The sequence below is a fragment of the Amphiura filiformis genome, chromosome 4 (assembly GCF_039555335.1).
Source record: "Amphiura filiformis chromosome 4, Afil_fr2py, whole genome shotgun sequence".
Classification (NCBI taxonomy): Eukaryota; Metazoa; Echinodermata; class Ophiuroidea; order Amphilepidida; family Amphiuridae; genus Amphiura; species Amphiura filiformis.
In genome coordinates, this window is record NC_092631.1 from 24494145 (window position 1) to 24518757 (window position 24613).

At 35.5% G+C, this 24613-nt stretch overlaps 1 protein-coding gene across 5 annotated transcripts in view; it reads right to left on the reverse strand.

Moving 5' to 3' along the window:
- Positions 1-24613, reverse strand: part of LOC140150722 (coiled-coil domain-containing protein AGAP005037-like) — a 338931-nt gene that overhangs the window by 97529 nt on the left and 216789 nt on the right. For all 5 annotated transcript variants that reach the window (XM_072172816.1, XM_072172814.1, XM_072172812.1 and 2 more), the window contains one exon: positions 11562-11760. In XM_072172816.1, coding sequence (XP_072028917.1) covers positions 11562-11760 — 199 coding nt within the window. The remainder of the gene's footprint in view (positions 1-11561; positions 11761-24613) is intronic.

A 24613-nucleotide genomic window follows, 5' to 3' on the forward strand; every position in this document is an offset into this window, starting at 1 on the left:
GATCTGAAACATGCTCATCTTTAACTCTAATATGTTTGTACATTCATAAGAATAACCTTTCAATGTGTTGGGTACAGAAACTCATACTCCACAACTTGAGGTCAAATTATGAGCTATGGTGGTTGAATGGAGGTCAATGAACTGTGCCGTTATATGAGAACAGTTTGAGCCAGAGAAGATATCTTACCCTTCCCAGAATCCTTTGCAACATAACAAATCACCTCATTATATCAAATGACACTCCTTGTACAGATTCCCTTTGTTTTCATGTTGAGAATAGATTGGCTACACATGGGTCAATAGTCAAGAAATAACATACAGCCTATTTTGCAAGATCTGGATGTGCTCTGTTCATTGAGCTACTTTTTGTCAATATCGACCCATGTTGCACTGGATAGCAAATCAGTACAGAAAATTGATATAGAAGAAATGCATTGTGGGAAGTGTAAGATATCATCTTTGAGTTTGAACCATAGTGTCATCAGGTTTCCATTTTCCGATGGTTCCATCTGAAAGATGATGTCAATATCCTATGCACTGTATTGAGAATGAAAGTTCCGTTCAAAGCAAAATGAAAAGTCCAGCAAAAAACACAATGTATGCCATACGCTGCCCTGTTTTAATATGATATATTATTGATAGGTTTCCTTTGTATTTAGTACACATAGGCTAGTAGGCTACCATCTGACTGGCCTCAAAGGCACATCATCATAGCTTTGCAACCAAACCATGTATGCTATGGATTTTCAAAAACAATTCTAGCAATAACACACTTGGTTACTAAGCAAGTTGATGATAATAACTCAATTTCCAAAAATTGTCTCTTATAGGATTCGATTTTCTCACATATTTTCCCAAATTTTGCGATGATTTCATAATCTTTCCTCTCCTCTTGTAGCAATATTTTGTCACCTTTTCAAGATGTTGTCATAATTAGAACACGTTGACCCAGATTTACTTACAAAATCGTTATCGAAAAAAAAAAAATCCTGCAGATTTCTTGACTAAACAGAATCTCAATTAGATCTTATGGAGGTGTTATAAAATAGGTCAATAGTGCAACTGGGATGAATTTCAGTTTCTATTTTTATTAGGAAAAAAAAAGATGGAGTAAAATCGGACTGATAGAAGGGAATATTTACTCTACAAGATGGTCAGTTTTCTTAAGCAAAGCACACAATAATTGAAAGAAACTGAAGACAATAGGAGGACAAAACCACCTTCTTTCTCTCCAAATATTGGGCTATTCCATTTGAAAACAATAACCCCTTTGAAATAATGAAAATGCTTGAGGATTTGGAAATTCACACAAATATTTACCAAATATGATCCAAATTAAGACTGGAATGCGGATCTCTTGAAATATTATGTAAATGTCTCACAATACCCCCTTAAGGATGATGATAATAATGAAATTTTACATAAAAATGTCTCAAGTAGGGGTCAGTTTGTGTAAAATCATATCCTGCTGGATTTCAAAATGTTTTAATTCAGCAGTGTCAGCGCCACAGGGGTAAATGTCCCCCGAACTCTTGCCGTCCCAGCAAAAAACAAAAATTACAAAAGAAATCAAATTTTTGCAGCAATTTTGCAACAATATTGTTGTCCCCCAAACCAAAAAAATTAACTTTACCACCTTTGCCACTCCCTCCTCAAAAAAATCCTGGTGCCACCACTGGTTTTCAGCTTGATTTCAACACCAAAAAAAAAATCCACCTTGATCGGCCATGATTATTGAACTGAAATTGAGATTGCAGTATCACCTCCACAGGGTGTGTAGATTTCAAAAGGAACAGCTCATTGGAAAATTGTAACCAACCGCCTCAAGGAAGATAATATTAACCACATTTGATATTTCACTTTTTTTTTTGTATAACACTTACAAAAATTTAATGAATTTTTCACTTGACTTCCCTGATTCTTACATTCCATGTTACAGAGTTTAGAACAACATTTATTTTTATCACATTTGACATGAAATCGACCTGGTTTTGACGGAAATTGGGCAAATCATAGCCGCAAAAAGGAGTCTCTATCGTAAGCGTTATTACACATAGACGGCAATATTTCATGTATATTGAGAGATTTATTTGAGTTGGAATAGGGTTAAAAAGTTACTATTATATTGGTTTGTATTTTTTCTTGCTCATTTCCATTTATTTAGGCATGCTTCAAGAGGTATACATTCAATTTAAATCAACCATAATTCGTTGCTGTTCTGTCAAAAGCTCAGTAACTCCAATAGCTGCTAGGTGTTAAATATGTACAATATGATATATTGTGTTGTACAAATTTAACACATAGCAGCTATTGGCGTTACACGGTTTTGCCAGAGCAGCGACACATTGTGTAACCCTTAGTATGACAAGACATAGGTGAGTAATTACCTCCGAACAGGTGTTTCAAAGATGGAGGAGGTTTGAAGTGAATATTATCAGGTGGTTACTGTAGAATTTATCAGTTTGTTACATTAATTACAGTTCATGTTGTGATGTGCCCTGAGTAATTTGATTTAATTTAATTATTTAACTTTGTTTACAAGCTGAAAGTATTTCATGAGATGGGAAAGCCCTTGTAATTGCAAGATAATGGTGTGGAAAGTCATTTTTGGAATTCCCCCAAATTATTGTAAACAAAGTCAGAACTATGTTTGGAACTTGGAAAGCCCCAGTTCATTATTGCACCATCAGGAAAACCCCCCAGGAAGTGATGTAATGTGAATGTGTATAATTAATCTTGGGAAATCCCAAGATTGCAGCAATGTTGTGAAAATGTGATTGAAGTAATGGTTTATTTATAGATGATGGGTTTTTTGCATGAGTACTGATATAAAAAGCTTGAGGCTTTTGTTGGGACTTTACAGAATGCCATGGGAGATTGAAAACTCCACATGTGTGTGATGGTCTTCGTGCTTCAAAAAAAAGAAGTACGTTCTAACCAGTTTATATAGCCAATAATTGAGCTAATTTTAATACAGCAACGAAGAAGACAGCGAGCACACAAAAGTGCTCTTCCTCATCAAAGGATTAAAAGTTCTTCTGTCAAATTGCTGGAGTTTGCTGGGTTTGTGAAGGCCACGCATCTGTCAAAAACAGCGGAGCTGTGTTAAAGAAACCTGTTCCCTGGAAAAAGAGAGATTGGTGAAATAAACACCATTTTTGGAGAAAGCAGCGCAAGGAGACATATTTGTGGAGAAAGCAGCGCAAGGAGATATATTTGTGGAGATAGCAGCGCAAAGGAGATTGGAGGAAGCATCATCATTTTCGTATGAGGATTTTATGTGCAAGGATTTATAAATGCAAGTGTACGATGGACTTCGCTGATTTTCGCAGAACAAGTGAATAAGGATATATTACATCAGTCGTCCAGAACATTGCAAGAACTCTAGGATCACCAACAAGAAGACAGCTGGTTAAGTACTGATATAGTAAAACTGTCATTGTGTGATTTTATTGTATATGCGATATTGTTATTATATGTACCAATCATACTCTGTTTTCAATTAAAGACTTAGATTGTGTTAGCTTAAACAAACAGTGTATTTGTGTTGTGCATTCGTGTGAGTTCGGGAAAAAGGTGATTTTGGCCTTGAGTCAAGTACGACTCGTAACAATGTTTTGTTAATTTGATTGTATGGGGAAGGATGGAGGAGTAAGGTTTACCTCAGGTTCTCAGTTGGCTTCCTTGCCCTTAATCTTTCAATTCTGCATTAACAGTATACATGGTATATACCAAGGTTTCCCAGGGATCGATATAATGGGATAGGCATCGTAGTATTACGTAACACACCGAAAGATGTAGTTTAACTCTAGACAATAGGCGCCATATTGCAGGAGGGTTAGAGTTCATAGAGGAAACGTTAAAGGTTAGTAGATTAGGTCACCCAGGCACATCACTAATGTGTTTCACGAGTTGTAATACCGACAGGTAAAAACATTGATTTTGTAAAATTCTCCCGATTTTTTAAAATTACTAAATAAGGTTAGTACTTCAAACCATTCTTTGATGAATCTATGCAATATGACGGTAATTTTTGAAACATCTAAGAATCAATCTTAAACATCTTCATGATATTCATTTTTTTTGCGCATGGTCAAAGCATGCTCTTGCGCTATCCACAGACTATCCGGTGGAAACTTCAAAGCAACGATCATGCGTTAATATTTACAAAATGGTGAATGATGTAGTTTAAGTCGAACAATAGCGTGACCGGCGTGACGTAGTTTTTGGCATTGTTCCTATATGCACTTTCACCCTCCTGGGTTTCCCTATGTCTTAGAGCTCTCAAGTTTTACAAAAATTGAGATTATGTTCCTCCTTTTGTCAGCAACTCTATAATTAAGGAATAGGGATTTTTTTCTTCACACACATATGGTTATTGGCAAAAGTTCATTGACCATGCATTTGAGGGCCCATCATTGGTCTCTTAAAAAAGAGCGTGTTGGGATATTCTCATCCCCCATCTACTTCTGCCTGCCCCCATCAGAATGAAAATTAAGACACAAATGTTCACATTTACACCCCCCCCCCATTTCATTTTGTCACCCTCATCAAAAATACAGGTGCCACAACTGGACAGGGGTAGCATTGACGACCCCAGAACCTTCTGGTGAAATTGGGATAGAAACAAATAAATTAATGCTAAATCAGCTTATTTTGGATACCACTTTCCATCCAACCATACAGGTCAAGTTTCTCCCTGACTATAGGCTTTTCCTACCTTAGAATGGCCAGACTGGTTCTGCACCTGCCTCGACAGGACTGCCAATGGCTTCATTATAACAACTTTATTGAGGATTCACTTGGGCTTGGATCCTGATCATTGTTTTCTATAGCCATTCTGCCATGTGTATTTAATGGCCTCACACATGGTTGGTTGGAATACTTACTAGACCCCTTAACTACCTCCCAACCCCCATCCTTCCTCTATAATTGTTTATTTAGACTTGTCTTCTGTATCTTGTCTTTTGTTTTGACTTTAAACATACTGAACTGATAGATAAACTATAAATGAGGCTAAATGACAAAATAGGTCACAAATTGACTAATACTGGCAACATATCTATGCCAACAAAAGAGGAATAACGTCTGCAATACCTCATTTTAGGACAAACACTTTTGCTTCAAACAAAAAGTGTTTATATTCCACCATTATTTCTGAGTTTATTTTTAACGAAAGACACTTTTTTTAATACTTCAAATTCTATACCAACAAAAAAGAAATAATGTCTGCAATACCTCATTTTAGGATGAACACTTTTACTTCAAAAATGGGTTTTTATTCTGTATTGTTTTTTAGTTTGTTTTCAGCAAATGACATATTAAATTAGGCTAAATGACAAAATAGGTCAAGCACTGACTAATTATGTGTCAACAAACGATGAATACATCTACAGTGGTAACCTCATTTTAGGATAAACCCTTTTACTTCAAAAAGTATACAAAAGCTCACTCTATAATTCATGGAGAGGAGGCATTCAACAGAATATACAGGTTTGTATTTCTTTTCCCCTTCTGTATGCCCACCCACATGCCTCTCTCCCCCATAGTAAATACTATTGTGTCTATATAAAATATGCACAGCCTTGGCAGTTTCTGGGTTAAACTTTGCCACAATATTTTCTTGTAAATATTTCAGTAAGATATGCCAACATGCATAGAGTTTCATCATTACCTAGATTTTTTTTTTCAAATTCATTTCAGACTTGAAGTTTAGAATATTTTAATGGTAGGATTGAGAGCAGATAATTCAAGTTGAAAGAGCTGTAGGTGAATAACCTTAGTGCATAAAAATCACTAAAAAATAGAATTGTTTTGACAGAAAAACAAAACAAAAATTGTTATAATTTTCATCTTCTATTACTTTTTGTATACAACATTGAATATGTCTGCCCCTCTTAAGGATGCACACAGGATCACTGAAGTGTTACATAGCCAAAATTGAGTTTTCATCACTAATGTCATCTTCAAACCGTATTTTATCTTGCCATTAATAGATTTTAAAGAAATCTTAAAATTTGAACCATAAGAAAAGCTATTTTAAAGACCCTTTTTCATTAAAAATTCATCAAAATGCAAAAGCAAATAAATTATTGTTTTCCATAATAGATCAAGCGTTCTCGTAACGCTTGCGTACTGTATGCGCACAGCTAGCAAAGACACGCACACGTGGTAAACTGGATGGGCGAGGTGATTGAGGCGCTGGATTCGCCAATCGCGATCACTACCGTATTTTATCGTATTGATCTCTTCCAAGGTAGGTAAAGCTTGCACCATTGCATTATGAAGCTGCGGGCCGACAGACCACCACCGTCCCGTCCCAGAATCAGTAGGCCTACTCGATAAATTTCGCCAAAAAGTGCTGATATAGTGGTATAAATTATAGGTTTTTATATGAACATAATAGTGAATTTTTTGTTTGTTTTTTTTTTTTTTTCAAGTTTCATTCTGAACTTGAAAAGATTAAATTTATCTGTAAGAATTACCCGTAAGAAGCCCTGTAATGATGAAGCAATCTGGTAGATACGATAGAAAACGTAGGCCCTAAATATTTTGCTAGTAGGCTAGACTTAGCCCGTATAGTACATCATTAGGCTTATTATTTTATCTTACTATAAATAGAGGAATGTTGTATCTATCTATCTATCTATCTATCTATCTATCTGTGTATCCTGTATAAAGGCTCCGTCAGTTTCGATCCAAATGTCGCCAAATTCATACGGGAGATCGAGGAATATACGGGAACGTGTTTAAACTTTATTTGGTTGAAAACGGTCAAGAATTGGCTCCAAAACAGTGAAAATATGGGTAAAAACAGGGTTTTTGTTATGAAAATCGGTTGTTGGCCTCACGCGTCACTGCAGCTGGCGGCAGCGCGTCGGCGCCTCGTCGTAACGCCAAGCACTACGCCAATGGGCGTAAGAACGGCGCAGAGCCACGCGACTGCAAGAGCCAGAGACCAGTGGACATGATAATACGGAAAGAAGGAAAAATAAAGGACAAAAAGGTACATGGACGGGTCACGGATTATGATAACGGGTAAACACGCCCGCAAGAGACACGCTATGAGAGGACGTAATAAATACGGGAAAAAGATGTTTGTTGTATAAACAACATGAAGCGGTACTATAAAGAAAAATTAAATTAAAATAAGGACAAAAAAAGTACGAGTAATAGGCCAACGGGTTAAAGTAACTAAATGAAACGGAACGAAACAAAGAAGGAAAGAAACTAATCAGGAAATGTAAGAAAAAAGGAGCTAAAATAATGAGAACAGAATTAAATAAAAAACATGGAAACGGCAAATCACAAGCAGCAAATAAACAAAGAAGCTAAAGGGAAATGTAAGAAAGAACAGATTTAGAAAATAATGGGAACGAGGTTAAATAAATAACATGGAAACGGAAAATCACAAGCTAAGCAAAAGAAACTAAAAAAGAAAGTGTAAGAAGAGACAGGTTTAGAAAAATAAAATGTACCTTTTCAATGATTCTACCTGTTCAGTAATTATTCCTGTTATGGTGAACGCTCCCATCTAGCGGGGACCCGCGCGAAGCGCGGGTATCCCGCTAGTGTTTAAAAATTTGTTTTATTTCATTCATTCATTCATTTCATTGTTGTTATTTGATTTACCAAGTTGGTATAGTTGGACAAGAATATAGGCCTATTATATTAGTTTATTGGTTCGGGAGCCTCTGCGGTCGTTCAGTCTTTTCATTTTCGTCTTAATTTTGAAGACCATAAAAATAGGCAAGCAGGTTACTACCGGTAGGCCTATATTAGATACCTAAGGCCCTGAATAATGTTTCAAAGTGTTATTAAAACACGGATTTAAGATTCGTTTTCAAACGTTCTACTCCTGATTGACCATTAAACGCAATGTCAAAAACGTTGACATTTCAATACATCATATCGACCATCTAGGCATAGGCCTACAACTCTATGTCAAAAATGTCGATATTTGAAATCGGCATAGCGAGCACGCGTTTATGAAAGCATTTTCATGAATGTTTTAATGCTAAATAATAATTTCAAACGAAATATAATCGAAAACGCAAATTGCGTGCTTTTTTCATAACCAATTTTAACTACATTTCCATTAGTAGGCCTATTAGGTCTACCATATACCATGATTGCGATAAAAGCTTTTGGTTTTACAACACTTTTTGAATGTTTTGGCGAATGCCTTTTTATTTGCAATGTTTGTCTGGCTTTCAACTTTCACGCTTATAATGTTTTCTGCATACTTTAAAAGGTAAGCATTTTTCGTGAATGTTTTCATGCAGTGTTTTAAAACGCTCTTTATAGCATGCATGATGCCTATATACGGTAGGCCTACTGCATAAACCACAATCTAATTTAAAGCCATAAGTGTTCCGTTTTCTACTTTTGAAATTCGGTTTTGTTAGGCTATGTAAATTTCCGTGTTTTTCAGTTTTCTTGTGACCTCTCCGTGTTTTGCCCGTTTAACATATATATAGCTTAGGCCTACTTTTTGTCCGTTTTACAAGAAGTTTATTCAAGACATATTACAACTTTTACCCCACTTTTTACACGTTTATTTGATTGAAAACAACAACAGACACACTTTTTAAAAAAATTTTTGTTGTTGTATTTTATTCACTTTTTATGCGGTACAAAATATTTTACAACTTTATTGTGGCTTTAGGCCTATAATAGGCCTATGACTTTTGTACTGCGCTTTGATATTCCGTAAAAGTTAAAAAATAAAATATGATAACAACAAACAATTACAATAACAAAAAGCGGAATATTGAGTAATGCGACACATCAGAATCTTTTAAAATTTTACTTGGGATTCCTGTGGTGTAGGCCTAGCTATAACGGGTGTTAAAATGCCTATCTTTGGCGCGGACGGGCCGCTGTGGAGCCTCTCAACTAAAAAGAAAAAGCAACAAGTAGTAACAACATCATGTTTGCAGTTCAGAAAAGGACAATGAACATAAAAATGCAATATTTGTCAACACCAAAAACAAACAAAAAGAAAAAAAAAAAGAAAAAAAAAGAAAATCACCAAAAACGATAAATTAAAAACATTGTATTTTTAAAGCAAAATTATGAAAATTAGTACAAAACAGAAATCGCAATTATCATGATTACATGATTATGTCTCAATTTATTCTTCATTTCATAAAACTTCCTGATTATCTGCTAAAATAATTGCTTGTCAGTTATTCTATATGCTAATTTTAATGTTCTGATGTCCACAAATTTTAATGCAGAGCATGATCTTTTTTTTTATACGGAACAGGACAAAATTGTGCTTAAATAATCATGGTTTCGTTCGCGGCAACACGACCATGCACTGTGCAACTTATTCGCGTAACCTGTCTGTCTGTCCGGCGCCCAGTCGCTCCTCAAACGACGACGCGACGCCGCGGCCTTGCCGGACGCTCTGCTGCACCATGGAAACAAGACTGAAGTAAATAAAATGGCTACTCCATGTGGATAAATATCTGCCGAATGTGCACGGATAATTTTGTCATATTGTATATTTTACCTTCTAAATCACCAAAAAAATGCCAATCTGCTGCAGTAGGACGCCCCTTCTCATTTTCTAACTTGACCAAACGTCACAAGTCACCGGATTATATATTTATGGAATAATCTTCAAAAATGGACCTAAAATCCGCTGTATTTTTCTAAATCGCGATTTTCGGCAAGTTCACTTTTGACCACTCTTAACCATTTTTGGTCCGCCATAGCGTCTAAATGAAGCATCACTGAGGTAAGTTTTCAAGTCAAACGTTTAGATATGGCCAAAATCTAGATAGTCTTTTTTCATTTTTTTAAATTAGGGCCTAGAACTTTTTTTTATCACCCATGATTCAAAAATTTGAACACGGGTCACACGTTTTTTCTGATTTTTTGCCTATATTTTAAAAACTAAGCAAAATTTCAAAAAATAAAAAACACTTTCTAGATTTATTTGTCTAAATTAATAAAATTCATGTTTTACAGTTTTTGCTTTTCAAATAATTTTTTTTTTTTTTTTTTTAAATGTTTGGTCAAAAAAGCCGTTTTTTTGGATTTTCTCGAAAATTGTACTTTTTGACCCAAAACTGACATTTTAAATGGATTTATGAGCTCATTTCCGTTCAAAAATGTATACTTTTATATACTTTACATAAATAGTTTTCGAGTTACGAGGTGAATAATAATGGATAATTAGTGATCCTGTGTGCCTCCTTAAGTAGAAATGCTGTATATGCTTTGCTAATTGATAGCATATACTGTCTCTTACTCTGGATCAAACTGGTTCAAAACATTTTCTTTCAAATCAAAGCAGAGTATCTGCTATGGTTCTTATGTCGATTAAAAAACAAACAAACACACAGGCCAATCGCCAGCATCAGCAGCTAATGAGGGTCAATAATTCCAAGAAAACTGCTAGATACACATACCGCATATGTGACCATCCATCTCAAACCGCTCGTAAAGTCAGCAAATTGTATTTCTAGTTACAGTGCAAAATGTGCATAAAGCTTGTATTCATAATGTTCCTAATAAATGTGCTACATGTTTCTCATTTTAGTCCAGTCAAACACCAATCTTTAATCCTATTGTTGAAGAGGATAATAAGCTTATACTTATAGTAAATAGCTTTAGTCTTTGTTTGCTTTGGCTAAATCCTGTTCAAGTGGTGGGTTAACCAACAATTAACAATGAGAGGACATTCCTGAACCTCGTTGACTTGGGATGATTTGAAGTGACCGCCAATTATGACCATTTGATATTTAATACCAGCAATGTAGAAAAAGAGAAATATTGTAGCACCAAAAGAATGTACCCTTTTACTGAAGGAGCAAAGTTTAACAAGCCATAACTCTGCTTCTGTATATCGTTTGAAGTCAAATGATATATCATTGTAAAGCTTATGATATATATTTGCTAAACACAGTAGAAAACAAAATTGACCAGGGGCTGACTTTACGAGCGTTTCGACGTGGATGGTCACATATTTTTATGGCGTGACTCTGTGCTCTGCTGACAATGATATGAAATTCATGGAAAGGAACAAAAATGGGGAAAAGAAGAGGGATAGGAAGTACGAAAACAGGCCAAATTGAACAGAATCAATGCAGGAAGGAAAGAGTTACTCCCTGTGCATGTAATAACACATTCAGTTGCCATCGCGGTGAAACTGTGTCCCGCATTCCGTAATGATGTACCGCACGCTTGCCATAAATTCGAGAGGAAATTCCACACACAAAGCTAAAAGAATAAACTAAATGGTCTTGCCCTTTCATGTTAAATAGGGTATGATGGGTTGACAACATGGGATTACTAATTCCCTCGTTGAATGGATGCTCTTTTGCCGAGATGAAGGACATGACTAGAATAAGAGGTGGAAGGTGAAGTATATGATGGGTTGAGGCTCTAGTTTTTAATTCAAATGGTCTTACATTATAGTAAAGTTACTTACTGAACGCTTTAGATAGCACAAGTTTAATTATAATCAACCATGTGTAGCACCATTTCCACATTCAGTGATGGCACTGGGGGCATCTTTATAATGTCTCACCGATTCACTTGCTCACCTTAAATATTCCAGTTCGTAAAATATTTCAGTCACTGGATCCCGTATATATATTTTCCTTTCTGGTGCTTCCAACATATTCATAGTTAGCTTGCGAGCAAAAGCTCGCACAAAGAGCGCCCTCACTGTGTCAATACCAGTCACTTCATTGGGCATCAATGCTCTTTTTGTTTCATTCATATACTGCAGATAGATCAGACCTGGAGAAGACAAAACAACAGAAATAAAATTTTACATTAATGAAAAATTCGAAATTTGTCTGGAATGGCACAAAATGCAAAGGGATAGAATCTTCTTATGATTACTGGAAATCTAGACTTTCAAAGTGTCTAATTTTGAAAAAGTCCAGTAACAAATAGTTCAAAATAAAAAAAATTCAAATTAAGAGTTTTAGATTTTAATAAGGTTTTTTGTTTTTTAGATACGCGTATTGATTTTGTCACTAGTATTAACCAAATTATGCTTATGCGAGGCGTACTATATATAGATTTAGATGTGACCAGGCTAGACTCTCTTTTAATGGTTTTTTAAATATTTTGGCGGATACTATCAAACTTGAACACTTTTGTGCACAGAGAAAGTCTAAGCTCCATGTTCATTTCCAGAAATGGGATCCGTTTCTCAACTTGATTAACTCTTAGTATGACTGTGGGAAGAGGTATAAAAATGTTTATCTTCATGTATATTTGGCCCTGGATGAGTTGTAACTCACTATTTCTGTCATCCTCTAGTACCGGTGTGTAGTTGTACATTAATTTGTTGTTGTTTTTTTGTTATCTTGTGTGTAATGTTCTGTTTTATTTGCAAGTGAATAAAAGCTCGCAAGAGCAAGAAATACAAAAAAAATTATACATTTTATTGTATTCCCAATCTTTTTCCATTGACATAACATCGGCAACTGAAATTCAAGTTGTTTTCAGGAAGCAAACTTGGAAATCCAGACATTTCTTTTATCAAAATTTATTCCACTACAGGGGTGTGCACTTATTTTCTGGAATGCCCAGAAATATCCACCGATGATTGGATCTGAAACCAGGCCACATGGATAGCGCCACTATGAAGAAATGACATTGTAAATGTTTAATGAGATTTGATGCGTGTAATTATTTCGTCAATTCACAAATCTCTGTTATTACATTATTCATTTAGTACTGATAGTATTGTAATCGGCTGCTTAGTAATAATCCCACTACTACGTTGAATTCGGCATAGAATGACATGGCCTACTTTCTGATCAATGCCTTGTGTATATAGCGGGAAATTTTTGCGAGATTTATTTTTGCGCTTTTCGTGGTCGAACAGTCAGCCTCAAATGTTTTAACCCCGCAAAAATATTTATTAAACATAGTACTTAATGTTAATATATTTGGAAATGCAAATTTAAAACTCACTAAACTGTCAAGAATTGATAAAATCACAACAAATTAAACCAGCAAAATTATCCCACTATACAGATACATGTTGGGATTGAACACAGATTTCCTCAATGCACGTTCTTACAACACTTATTTTCTTCTTTTTTTCCTGTTTTAGGATGTGAATTTACTTTGCTGGATAAGCAGTAGAACATTACATGTCAAATTCAATTTGCAAGATAGTAACAGTACCACTGTACAAATGTACAAAGTATATACAAGTAAAATACAAGAATTGACTACGATGTCAATGTAATGACAAAATTGAAGCATTGACACATATAAAAATTTCACAATAAGGCCATATAAAATTAATATTTTGGTTCTCGTCCAGAGGATTTTCATGAATTGATGAGGGAGGGAGGTGTTTTTTGTTGTTGTTTTTTTTCAGTGTAAAATCAGCATTGTCTGTAGTTTTCAGTCTTTTCCAACAGTGCTCGAGGAAACGATGAGGCACTTTTTTTTTTCAAATGTGAGATTCTGAGGTATAAACCCCCTAGAGTACCACAAAAAGACTTGGAAGTGGTCCTTGTTCTCTAATAAACTTATTTATATGTATGAAAAATTCATCAATCATTCCAAAGTCTAAAATAATTGAAAAATCTAAAAAAAAAAAAAAAATCTGACAAATCCCAGAAATTGAGGAGGGAGGGACGAGAACCAAAACATTAATTTTATACGGCCTAAAGCAATTTAATTGGCACTATCATGCGTGATTTTAAAGGAAACTTTGTCCCTTGTTCAATCAAATTTGAAACTTTTAATAATGAAAATGGCACCTTTTAAAGGCCCATCCAGTGATTTGCTCATCCGGATGATCATAAAAATCATCAAAATTCAGATTATGGTACCTTTGTCATTGTCATAGATGTGCTAACATAGCCTGCGAGTGGTTCAGCCGAAAGCCGTTTAGACAAAAATAAGACATTTTACACGAATCTATAATTTAGATACTGAGAGTATCTAAATTAGCTGCATGTATTTGAATGGAGCTTCAACTTTGTCAGTACTGCTGTTTTCTTCGTTTTTTGCCAAATTTGCCATTTCAAAAATACCAAATGACAATTTGAATGACTTATCCTTCACTTTTCAGCAATTTATAAACAATTTAAATTTTTTATACTTACGCTGGGATCACTGAATGGGTCTTTAAGCTTATACAACTAGCAACTTGTTCCCTATTTTGTGGAAGCTGATCACAAATATCACAATCATCAGTAACAAGTTCAACAATTGCATACAAGCTTGCATGAACTGTGCCTTAATCTCATTGCCTGGTCAATTTCAAACATTAAATGCAAGTATATGGGTCACCGCCTATTGCATATTATTTTTATCAGAGATGAGATCACAATCAACAGTAACAAGTTCAACAATTTCATACAAGCTTGCATGAACTATGCCTCAACCTCATCCCCTGGTCAATTTAAAATATTAAATACGAGCACGGGTCACCGCCAATTGGATATTATTTTTATCCGAGACGAGAGCTCATAAATCATTCTAGTTTATGAACTAAACAATTTGAGAATATCATAAACTTAGCTTCCTAAACAATGTAAATGCCATCTGTCTATTATGTCGCATGAATCAACCGATTTTACTCCTTCAAAATGTCAATACTAAAACTCTCTTACGTGAACTAGATCCTGACAGGGTCTTATCATGTTCTTAAAATAATAGTCAGGATTGTCATTTTAACTTGGTAAATACAGAATTAAACGTCCCAAGTATTGAGTTTCGACGTCTGACATTTTGCAAAATGTGCAACTCAAAGTATATAGTATACCAGACATAGACTTAATGCAATTTATTGGGCGCATTTAAAAACCAGCCTTCAGACGACATCTCACTGATGTGCAGACTTTATTTATCCATCTAAAATTCATAAATTTTTTTAAAACAATTTACTGATTTTAACATCTCAATGTCCCTAACAGCATTAAAAGCAACTGATATGTCTAATATACAATATTTTTTTCTGAATATAATATTTTCTTGTTTCACGAATCAAGGCTATACAGAATGTGTGAATATGTGTGAACAAACAAGCGTCCAGTGCTAAAAATAGTCCCTTTATCGCCGTCCCGCCAATTCGCCGAGGGATAAAACATATAAATGGGCTATTCCATTTAAAATCCACACTACCCCTGTGGAAGATTTTGGAAATATCTTCCCCAGGGGGAGTATGAATTTCAAATGGAATGAACACATGAGCAGCTCCATTTGAATTTCATACACCCTCTGAGAAAGATTCAACCTGAATCTTCATCAGAGGGAGGGTGTGTTTCAAAAGTAGCTGATAATGTGTTCATTCCATTTGCAATTCATACTCCCCTTCCACAGGGGTAGTGTGGATTTTAAATGGAATAGCCCAATTGTCCTGTCGAGTCTAGACTAGGGACACATTACAAAACTGTATCTGTCTATTAAATCTGAAGGCTGGGTGTGATTCGTCCCTCATGAGAGTGATAAGCCGACACATTATGGCCCTTTTGAATCCCATTTCAGCGTCTTCTTTAACCGTTCTAGTCTAGATTTGAAATAAATGTAACCTATACATGCAAGCTTCTATTGGATTTTCTTACTAATTGCATAGATATATCACCGGATATTTGAAAGCCTTTTTTATTACTTTCTTTATTTTTTCCATTAAAATTTTCACGTAGTAAACCTGTTAAGTAAGGTGACCTTGAAGATGTAAATGCAAAAAATGAATGCATTTCGATGAAAAGACCTTCAAAACAACCGTAAAGCTTGTTGAATATACAGAATTATACTTTGTATACGCATATATGTTATTTTATTGTAAGATCATATTATGGATAAAACATTTTTTCTGTAGTACAACAAGCAGTTCACGTTATATCTATTCCATGTGTATTATATATCTTTTCAGTTCTTTTCAAATCGATAACGACCAGACTTAAACTTCTAATTGTAGACAACAGGCATTTAATAGGCTCATAAAAATCAGAAAATAGTAGACTCTTTAAATCTATTTTAGGATGATATATAGGGTCCTAGGGGTAATTTTTGGAGGTCCAAGTTCTGTAATCCAGATGTCTGCTGCATATTTAAAATATACAGGCAATGCTTCTGAATTCAGAAGGCTTAGCAGATTACTATCCCTAAAACATATAAAACAATATATATTTTTATAGAATCTGAGGCAGACTTACAAATTTAGTTAATTTGAGGTGAAAAATGATTGAGGTAGCATTCATGCTCCAAAAATTACAAGAACCCAGCTGGACCCCAAGCTTCCATCAAATTAAAAAACAATGCATTTTTTGTGGGTTTTTTTCCTGATTAGAAATGCATCTACAAGTAGGTGGCCCAAAGAATACAGGAAATAACACCCGCATTAGGGGGGAAATTTGCTGCCAGACCAACATTGGTGTTAAAAGCATGCATACCCCAAAGCTAAATATGTGTTACTTCCGTATTATCTTTGTATAATAGTTGGAAAATGCACATTCAACTTACTGTCCCCTCAGCCACCCACATCTTTCAAGTTTGGGAGACTATATGTGACATGTTCTGGTCCATGGAGGCATTTTTGAAAATTGAGTTGTGTGATGTCTATTTTCTTACATATTTTGTTGTTTTTTACGCTACAATTTTGCCTTAACTTCAATTTCAAATTTGTCGCCTTTGGCCTCCGTGGACCAGAATGTGTCACATATTATGTAGAAATGGTGACGGTGTTGTTCAAATTAATATTGCAAGCGAGAGTGGAAACAATGTTAGCCACTTTATGCTTTGGAGGGCATTGCTTTCAACCACGATTGTGGTTTAGATGAAATTTTTAAAAAATCACTGACCATTTTGGATTTAAGCCCAGGACCTTCCATTTACCTGTCTGATGCTCACTTTTTATTCGTAAACTAGTTTCTCCAGCAAATTTACTTTGATGAAATAATATCTCGTCCATCTCTGCATCATTACCTGCATATACAGAACCAACATATCGACTGCTAATCCAGAAGTGGGTAAGTGCAATAGCTGCCCTGTGAACATTTGGCAATTTACAAACAGTATATTGTACTCATCACATAGCAGCTACACATGGCAGCTATTGCACTTACACACTTCTGGCACTGAGCAGTCGATATACTCATGGCTAATTACACATAATGCATGGACTATATCATGGGCTGTAAGTAGACTGGTGGCCACTTAGCACAAATAACTAAAGGCATTTCTGGGAATATCTCTGTATAGGGAAAGAGAATTTGTATAAATGGCTTTTTTATTTCCTTTCTATTTTTATCATCTCTTTCTCTCGCTGTCCATATAAGCCTTTTTCCTTGTCATACATTACACTTTGTGTTTGCTCACTGTTTATTTGCCACTATCCTTTGTGTTATACAAGCACTTGGCATTACTTTAAAAGTTGTTATGTCCATGTGAAGAAATTGTTTTGCTCTATAACCATGACAACAATTTCAAAGTTTTCTATATTGACTTTATGCAACAAACTCTGTTCTGTGGGCGTTACCGACTTATATTTTGCATTTGCATTTAGATAGCTACTTCATCAACACCCATATCAGCAGTAGATAGCTACTTCATCAACACCCATATCAGCAGTAGATAGCTACTTCATCAACACCCATATCAGCAGTAGATAGCTACTTCATCAACACCCATATCAGCAGTAGATAGCTACTTCATCAACACCCATATCAGCAGGAGATAGCTACTTCATCAACACCCATATCAGCAGTAGATAGCTACTTCATCAACACCCATATCAGCAGTAGATAGCTACTTCATCAATACCCATATCAGCAGTAGATAGCTACTTCATCAACACCCATATCAGCAGTAGATAGCTACTTCATCAACACCCATATCAGCAGTAGATAGCTACTTCATCAACACCCATATCAGCAGTAGATAGCTACTTCATCAACACCCATATCAGCAGTAGATAGTTACTTCATCAACACCCATACCAGCAGTAGATGACTACTTCAACAACACCCATATCAGCAGTAGATAGCTACTTCATCAACACCCATATCAGCAGTAGATAGCTACTTCATCAACACCCATATCAGCAGTAGATAGCTACTTCATCAATACCTGCTATCAGCAGTACTTCATTAATACTATTAATGTTAGCAGCCGATAGTTACTTCATCAATACCAATGTCAACAGTAGATAGTTCCTTCATCAACACCCATATCAGTAGTAAATATTTACTTCATCAATACCCATATCAGCAGTAGATAGCTACTTAAAACCAATATCAGCAGTAGATAGCTATTTCATCAACACCCATATCAGCAGTAGATAGCTACTTCATCAACACCCATATCAGCAGTAGATAACTACTTCATCAACACCCATATCAGCAGTAGATAGCTACTTCATCAACACCCATATCAGCAGTAGATAGCTACTTCAACACCCATATCAGCAGTAGATAGCTACTTCATCAACACCCATACCAGCAGTAGATAACTACTTCATCAACACCCATATCAGCAGTAGATAGTTACTTCATCAACACCCATACCAGCAGTAGATGACTACTTCAACAACACCCATATCAGCAGTAGATAGCTACTTCATCAACACCCATATCAGCAGTAGATAGCTACTTCATCAACACCCATATCAGCAGTAGATAGCTACTTCATCAATACCCATATCAGCAGTAGATAGCTACTTCATCAACACCCATATCAGCAGTAGATAGCTACTTCATCAACACCCATATCAGCAGTAGATAGCTACTTCATCAACACCCATATCAGCAGTAGATAGCTACTTCATCAACACCCATATCAGCAGTAGATAGCTACTTCATCAATACCTGCTATCAGCAGTACTTCATTAATACTATTAATGTTAGCAGTCGATAGTTACTTCATCAATACCAATGTCAACAGTAGATAGTTACTTCATCAACACCCATATCAGTAGTAAATATTTACTTCATCAATACCCATATCAGCAGTAGATAGCTACTTAAAACCAATATCAGCAGTAGATAGCTATTTCATCAACACCCATATCAGCAGTAGATAGCTACTTCATCAACACCCATATCAGCAGTAGATAACTACTTCATCAACACCCATATCAGCAGTAGATAGCTACTTCATCAACACCCATATCAGCAGTAGATAGCTACTTCAACACCCATATCAGCAGTAGATAGCTACTTCATCAACACCCATACCAGCAGTAGATAACTACTTCATCAACACACATATCAGCAGTAGATAGCTACTTCATCAACACCCATATCAGCAGTAGATAGCTACTTCATCAACACCCATATCAGCAGTAGATAGCTACTTCATCAACACTCATACCAGCAGTAGATAACTACTTCATCAACACCCATATCAGCAGTAGATAGCTACTTCATCAACACCCATATCAGCAGTAGATAGCTACTTCATCAACACCCATATCAGCAGTAGATAGCTACTTCATCAACACCCATATCAGCAGTAGATAGCTACTTCATCAACACCCATATCAGCAGTAGATAGCTACTTCATCAATACCTGCTATCAGCAGTACTTCATTAATACTATTAATGTTAGCAGCCGATAGTTACTTCATCAATACCAATGTCAACAGTAGATAGTTACTTCATCAACACCCATATCAGTAGTAAATATTTACTTCATCAATACCCATATCAGCAGTAGATAGCTACTTAAAACCAATATCAGCAGTAAATAGCTATTTCACCAATGCCTATATCAGCAGTAGATGACTACTTCATCAACACCCATATGAGCAGCAGATAGCTACTTCAGCAATACCAATATCAGGGTTTGATTGCTACTTCATCAACACCCATATCAGCAGTAGATAACTACTTCATCAATACCCATATCAGCAGTAGATAACTACTCCATCAACACCCATATCTGCAGTACTTTATTATTACTGATGTTAGCAACCGATAGTTACTTCATCAATACCAATGTCTGCAGTAAATAGCTACTTCATCAATACCAATATCAGCAGTTATGTAGATGGCTACTTCATCAACACCCATATCAGCAGTAGATGACTACTTCATCAACACCCATATCAGCAGTAGATGACTACTTCAACGACACCCATATCAGCAGTAGATGGTGACTTCATCAACACCAATATCAGTAGTAGATAGTTACTTCATCAACACCCATATCAGAAGTAGATAGTCACCTCATCAACACCCATATCAGCAGAAGATAACCATACTTCATCAACACCAATATCAGCAGAAGATAACCATACTTCATCAACACCAATATCAGCAGTAGATAGCTACTTCATCAACACCCATATCTGCTGTATATAGCTACTTCATCAAAACCAATACCAGCAATAGATAACTACTTCATCAACACCCCTATTAGCTGCAGACATCTATTTCATCAAAACCAGTGTTGGCAGAAGACAGTTATTTCATCTACACCAATAATAGTCAGCATTAGATAGCTACTTTGTTAATATCAGCATGTTATCACATTTTGAAATAAGCAATCGATAGCTACAATATAAACATCAGCAGAGAGGTATTGGCAGTATTATTATGGAAAAAAATATCTGCTACCAGTGCTACCTTAAGGGTATTTTATAAAATGTTTATACTAGAATTTGTAAGTTATGTTCATAAACAAAATCAAAAGGAAACATTTCAAAACAATCACCAATCAATCATTCAATCAATGAAACCCTGAGAGTAAACATTGCACTTCAAGTAAAAATAAATGCAAACCCTAATGTATTTATTTTGTAAGTCAATACCTATCCATGTCCATTAACTAATTACTTCCATTGAATGCATCTGATCATACAACTATTAAATAACCCATTACAGTTTCTCACTGTGTATTATTCTACATTATGTACGATAACCAAATAATCAATGAATACGTGTAAGTAGTACACATGTTAATTATTTCATTAATGGATTCCAATAGTAGTTCATTAGGACTGATATACATGACCTAGCATTGAGATCAGAATGGTGTTATTGGTATTGATGAGGAAACAAAAGGCCAGTAGTCTTTTTTTCATTTTTTCATTGTGATATAAACTGTGCTTTCTGTTTTTCTTAGTTCTTTATACAAGCCTGATGGTGAGCACATTGAAACACATTCAAGTTGTATATTGAATACCTGTTGTGAAAGCCTATTGTGCAATATTTTTGTACTTGACTGTGTTTATTTCCTATCCAATGATTAGCTTACTTTAGATATCTGTTTTTCTTCTATGCATTTTGTTGTTGTAGCACATTTTTGCTGACTGTTTTTGGTCCTGATGCCAAAATGCACTCAACGCTTAAAATTTGAAGTACAAAGTAACATTTTGTGGAAAAGAAATACAAATCTATTTTTATGGAAAAATTACAATATGGCTTTAAATCTTGCTCCTCTATTTTCATTTGGATAAAGGTTTCAACAACTTGCACGAAATCCTAGGCATTCTGTACTATATAAATCAAGACCTATCTGTGCAGTGCAAACAGGCACACCTTACGAGTATGTAGCATTAATGCAAATAATGTTAGCAATAATTATTGATGAAGTAAAGACAATTCTTGACACTTAATAAAGCTTAGTCTCATTATGTATCAATCACAACATCTATGAGACCTGTTACAAAAGACTTGGCAAAATCAGGCATAGAAATACTGCACAGAGCTAATTAAAATCTTGATGTGATACTCTATCATTCAGAATGAGTCATAATTAACAAAACTCAACTATGATTCCTTTTCTTTACATTCTTGATAATACACATGTGGCATTTTTACAGATGTCTGTAATAAATTAGATTTAGAAACAAAAGAACATCAAAAGGATCAGCTTCCTGATTTTCATTTAGGGAGAGTGAGCAATTTGCAGTAAATTCTTATAGATGACCTACTAACCAAATATTGTAATTATTATGTTTTGACAAGTCCAAGTGTTTGAAAATATTGGATCCAAAACATAATAATGATAAAATTAGATGCTTTATGCCCAATATTTATTGGTCTCGACTATGTCTCATCCAATATTTTAAAACTCATAGCTCAACCAATAAATATGGGCTTAATCGATCCAATTTTATATCAGAATTGTATTCATTTGAACGAAATCCAACTCCAATTTCATTCATTTGTTCATTCTTTCATTTATTCATTCATTCATTCATTTGTTTGTTCATTCATTCATATAACAATGGCCAAAATTTTGCTCAAAATGTTTGTTTTATTATCAAAGAAAATAACCCAATCCAAAATCCAGCACGTTTCATGATCTGTCATTCTTAAAAGTTGTGCAAAGAATATCTCAAATTTTGAAGGGACTTCACAGTTTTTTTTATATAAATTCTTTAAAAATAGCATCTTTTACAGATATTTCACCAGGAGTGCAAAGAAAATATCCTTGAGCAAATTCAAGCTTATGAAGATGCTAGCATATCTGTAATTGACACTGCTGTAAGGATGTTTAATTCAGTGTTTAGCATCTGTAGCATTACCATTGATACGGATAGTATTACGCATTTACACTCCGTTTGGGGCATGGATTATACGATAAAATCTCTTAATTGTATTGTTTCAAAATATCAATGGCTTGAAAAATGATACAAAAGTAGGCGACAAGGTGTGATTCTGAATGAATACCTATCAGTATTATGACCATTGATATGGGTGTACTGCTGTATCTTCATGGTCAATGGGCTATTCCATTTAAAATCCACACTACCCCTGTGAAAGATTTAGCTAAAGTCTGCCACAGAGGGAGTATACATTTCTAATAGAATCGACAATTGGGTAACTTCCATTTGAAATACTCACTCCAGTTGTGGAAGGTAAGCCATAATACAGGGGGAGTATAGGTTTCAAAATGATTAACTCTGACCAATTATATTTGAAAAACTTACTCCCACTGTGGATGGTATTTCCAAAATCTTCCACAGGGGTAGTGTGGATTTCAACTGGTCTTAGCCCAATCTGTACTTGAAATTCACAAAATTTTGATATCTGAAATGCTGATTGAAAATACATGTAGGGGACAAGTATAGTTATTTCACTGTTATACTGTGTGCATTTCATCAAAAGGGCGGGGCTCTGCGGAAAAGCTCTTTCCAAGATAAAGATTAAAATAGACAGAAAATAAGGAAAATAATAACAATTCAGGATGCTTTTTCACTAATAAAATATGAACCTTCTTTTGAGGTGTAATTTTAAAGCTTTTAAAGCAGAAATACTGAACTCAAATTGACTTCACCTGCAAAGTCCCTCACTGAAAACAAAAGCTTGTTTTTCGTTGTGTTCTACTAATTTAAATTAGTAAAATAAACTGCTTGAGCGCATTCTACCAATTTTTACGATGTCTTACGATATATGTAACTAAGCGGACGTATGCAAGACTCGTAAATGAAGGAATAATAGTTGTTGAGTGGGTCCTACCAATTGGATTTGGAAGTTCTACGACAATGCAACATTTAGTACAGCATCGATAATTCGTAAACCCTGTCATCGCAGCATTAACGAACTCGTTGTACCATTTGCGTTTACAAAGCTCTGGTGGTTTTACGATGTTTTAAACATTCCCGCTGTTTCGATCATGTGTTCTGCACTCGACCACGCTTGCAGACGACTGACCGAGTAGCGGTTGTGCAGCGACAAACTTGAAGGTGAAAAATTATGCTAACAGGTAATATTTCAAGGTGTTTCTTTCAAAATGAGCACTAGATATTGTATTGATGGTGTAAGCTTCTTTTCTGTATGATCAGAAATGCTGTGCCACATGTACATTGTGGTCGTAAAGACTAAAAGTCACGATGCTGTGTCACATCGCATGTAAGCTTAAAGCTACATGTATAAGCTTACATGCGATGTGACGCAGTTATGACTTTTAGTCTCTACGACCACAATGTATATGTGCACAGCATTTCTGATCATACAGAAAAGAAGCTTACACCATCAATACAATATCTAGTGCTCATTTTGAGAGAAATAACTTGAAATATTACCTGTATGCATACTTTTCCACCTTCACAACCATCGTACATCACATTTGTACAACTGATTCGTTCCGCCAGTCAAACGAGTTCTAATCTTTGTTGAGCCTGTCCAACTAACCAATATTAGTTAGTTGAGCCTGTCCAACTAACCAATATTAGTAGGATGAGACATCGTTTTTACGATCCTATAGGTTAGTACGGCAGGTTTGAAATTCGTAAAACCCATGCCGTACTAATCATTTCGCTGGTAAGGCACGTTAGTTAAGCATGCCTAACCAATATATAGCATCGCTTGTCATGCCGTACAAATCATTGATTAGTAGAACGAGACATCGTTTTTACTAACTTTTACTTAGTAGAACTTACGACATTATGTTTTCAGTGCTACCCCTTTTTTGATGAACTGCATCACATATAGAATATTTTTTCTCTGGGCAGGGCAGTCACTGGGGATGTGGATGTCAGTGGCGTGCGCAAGGGGGGGGGGGCAGGTGGGACATGCCCCCCCACTGTTGTTGGTAATTCGGGGGAAAATGCTAAAACCGCACCTTACACACCTAAATCAGACTCCATTCGGGGGAACTGAACAACCTGCCCCCCCCCACTTTCAGTGTGCTGCGCACGCCACTGGTGGATGTGTTGTGTTTT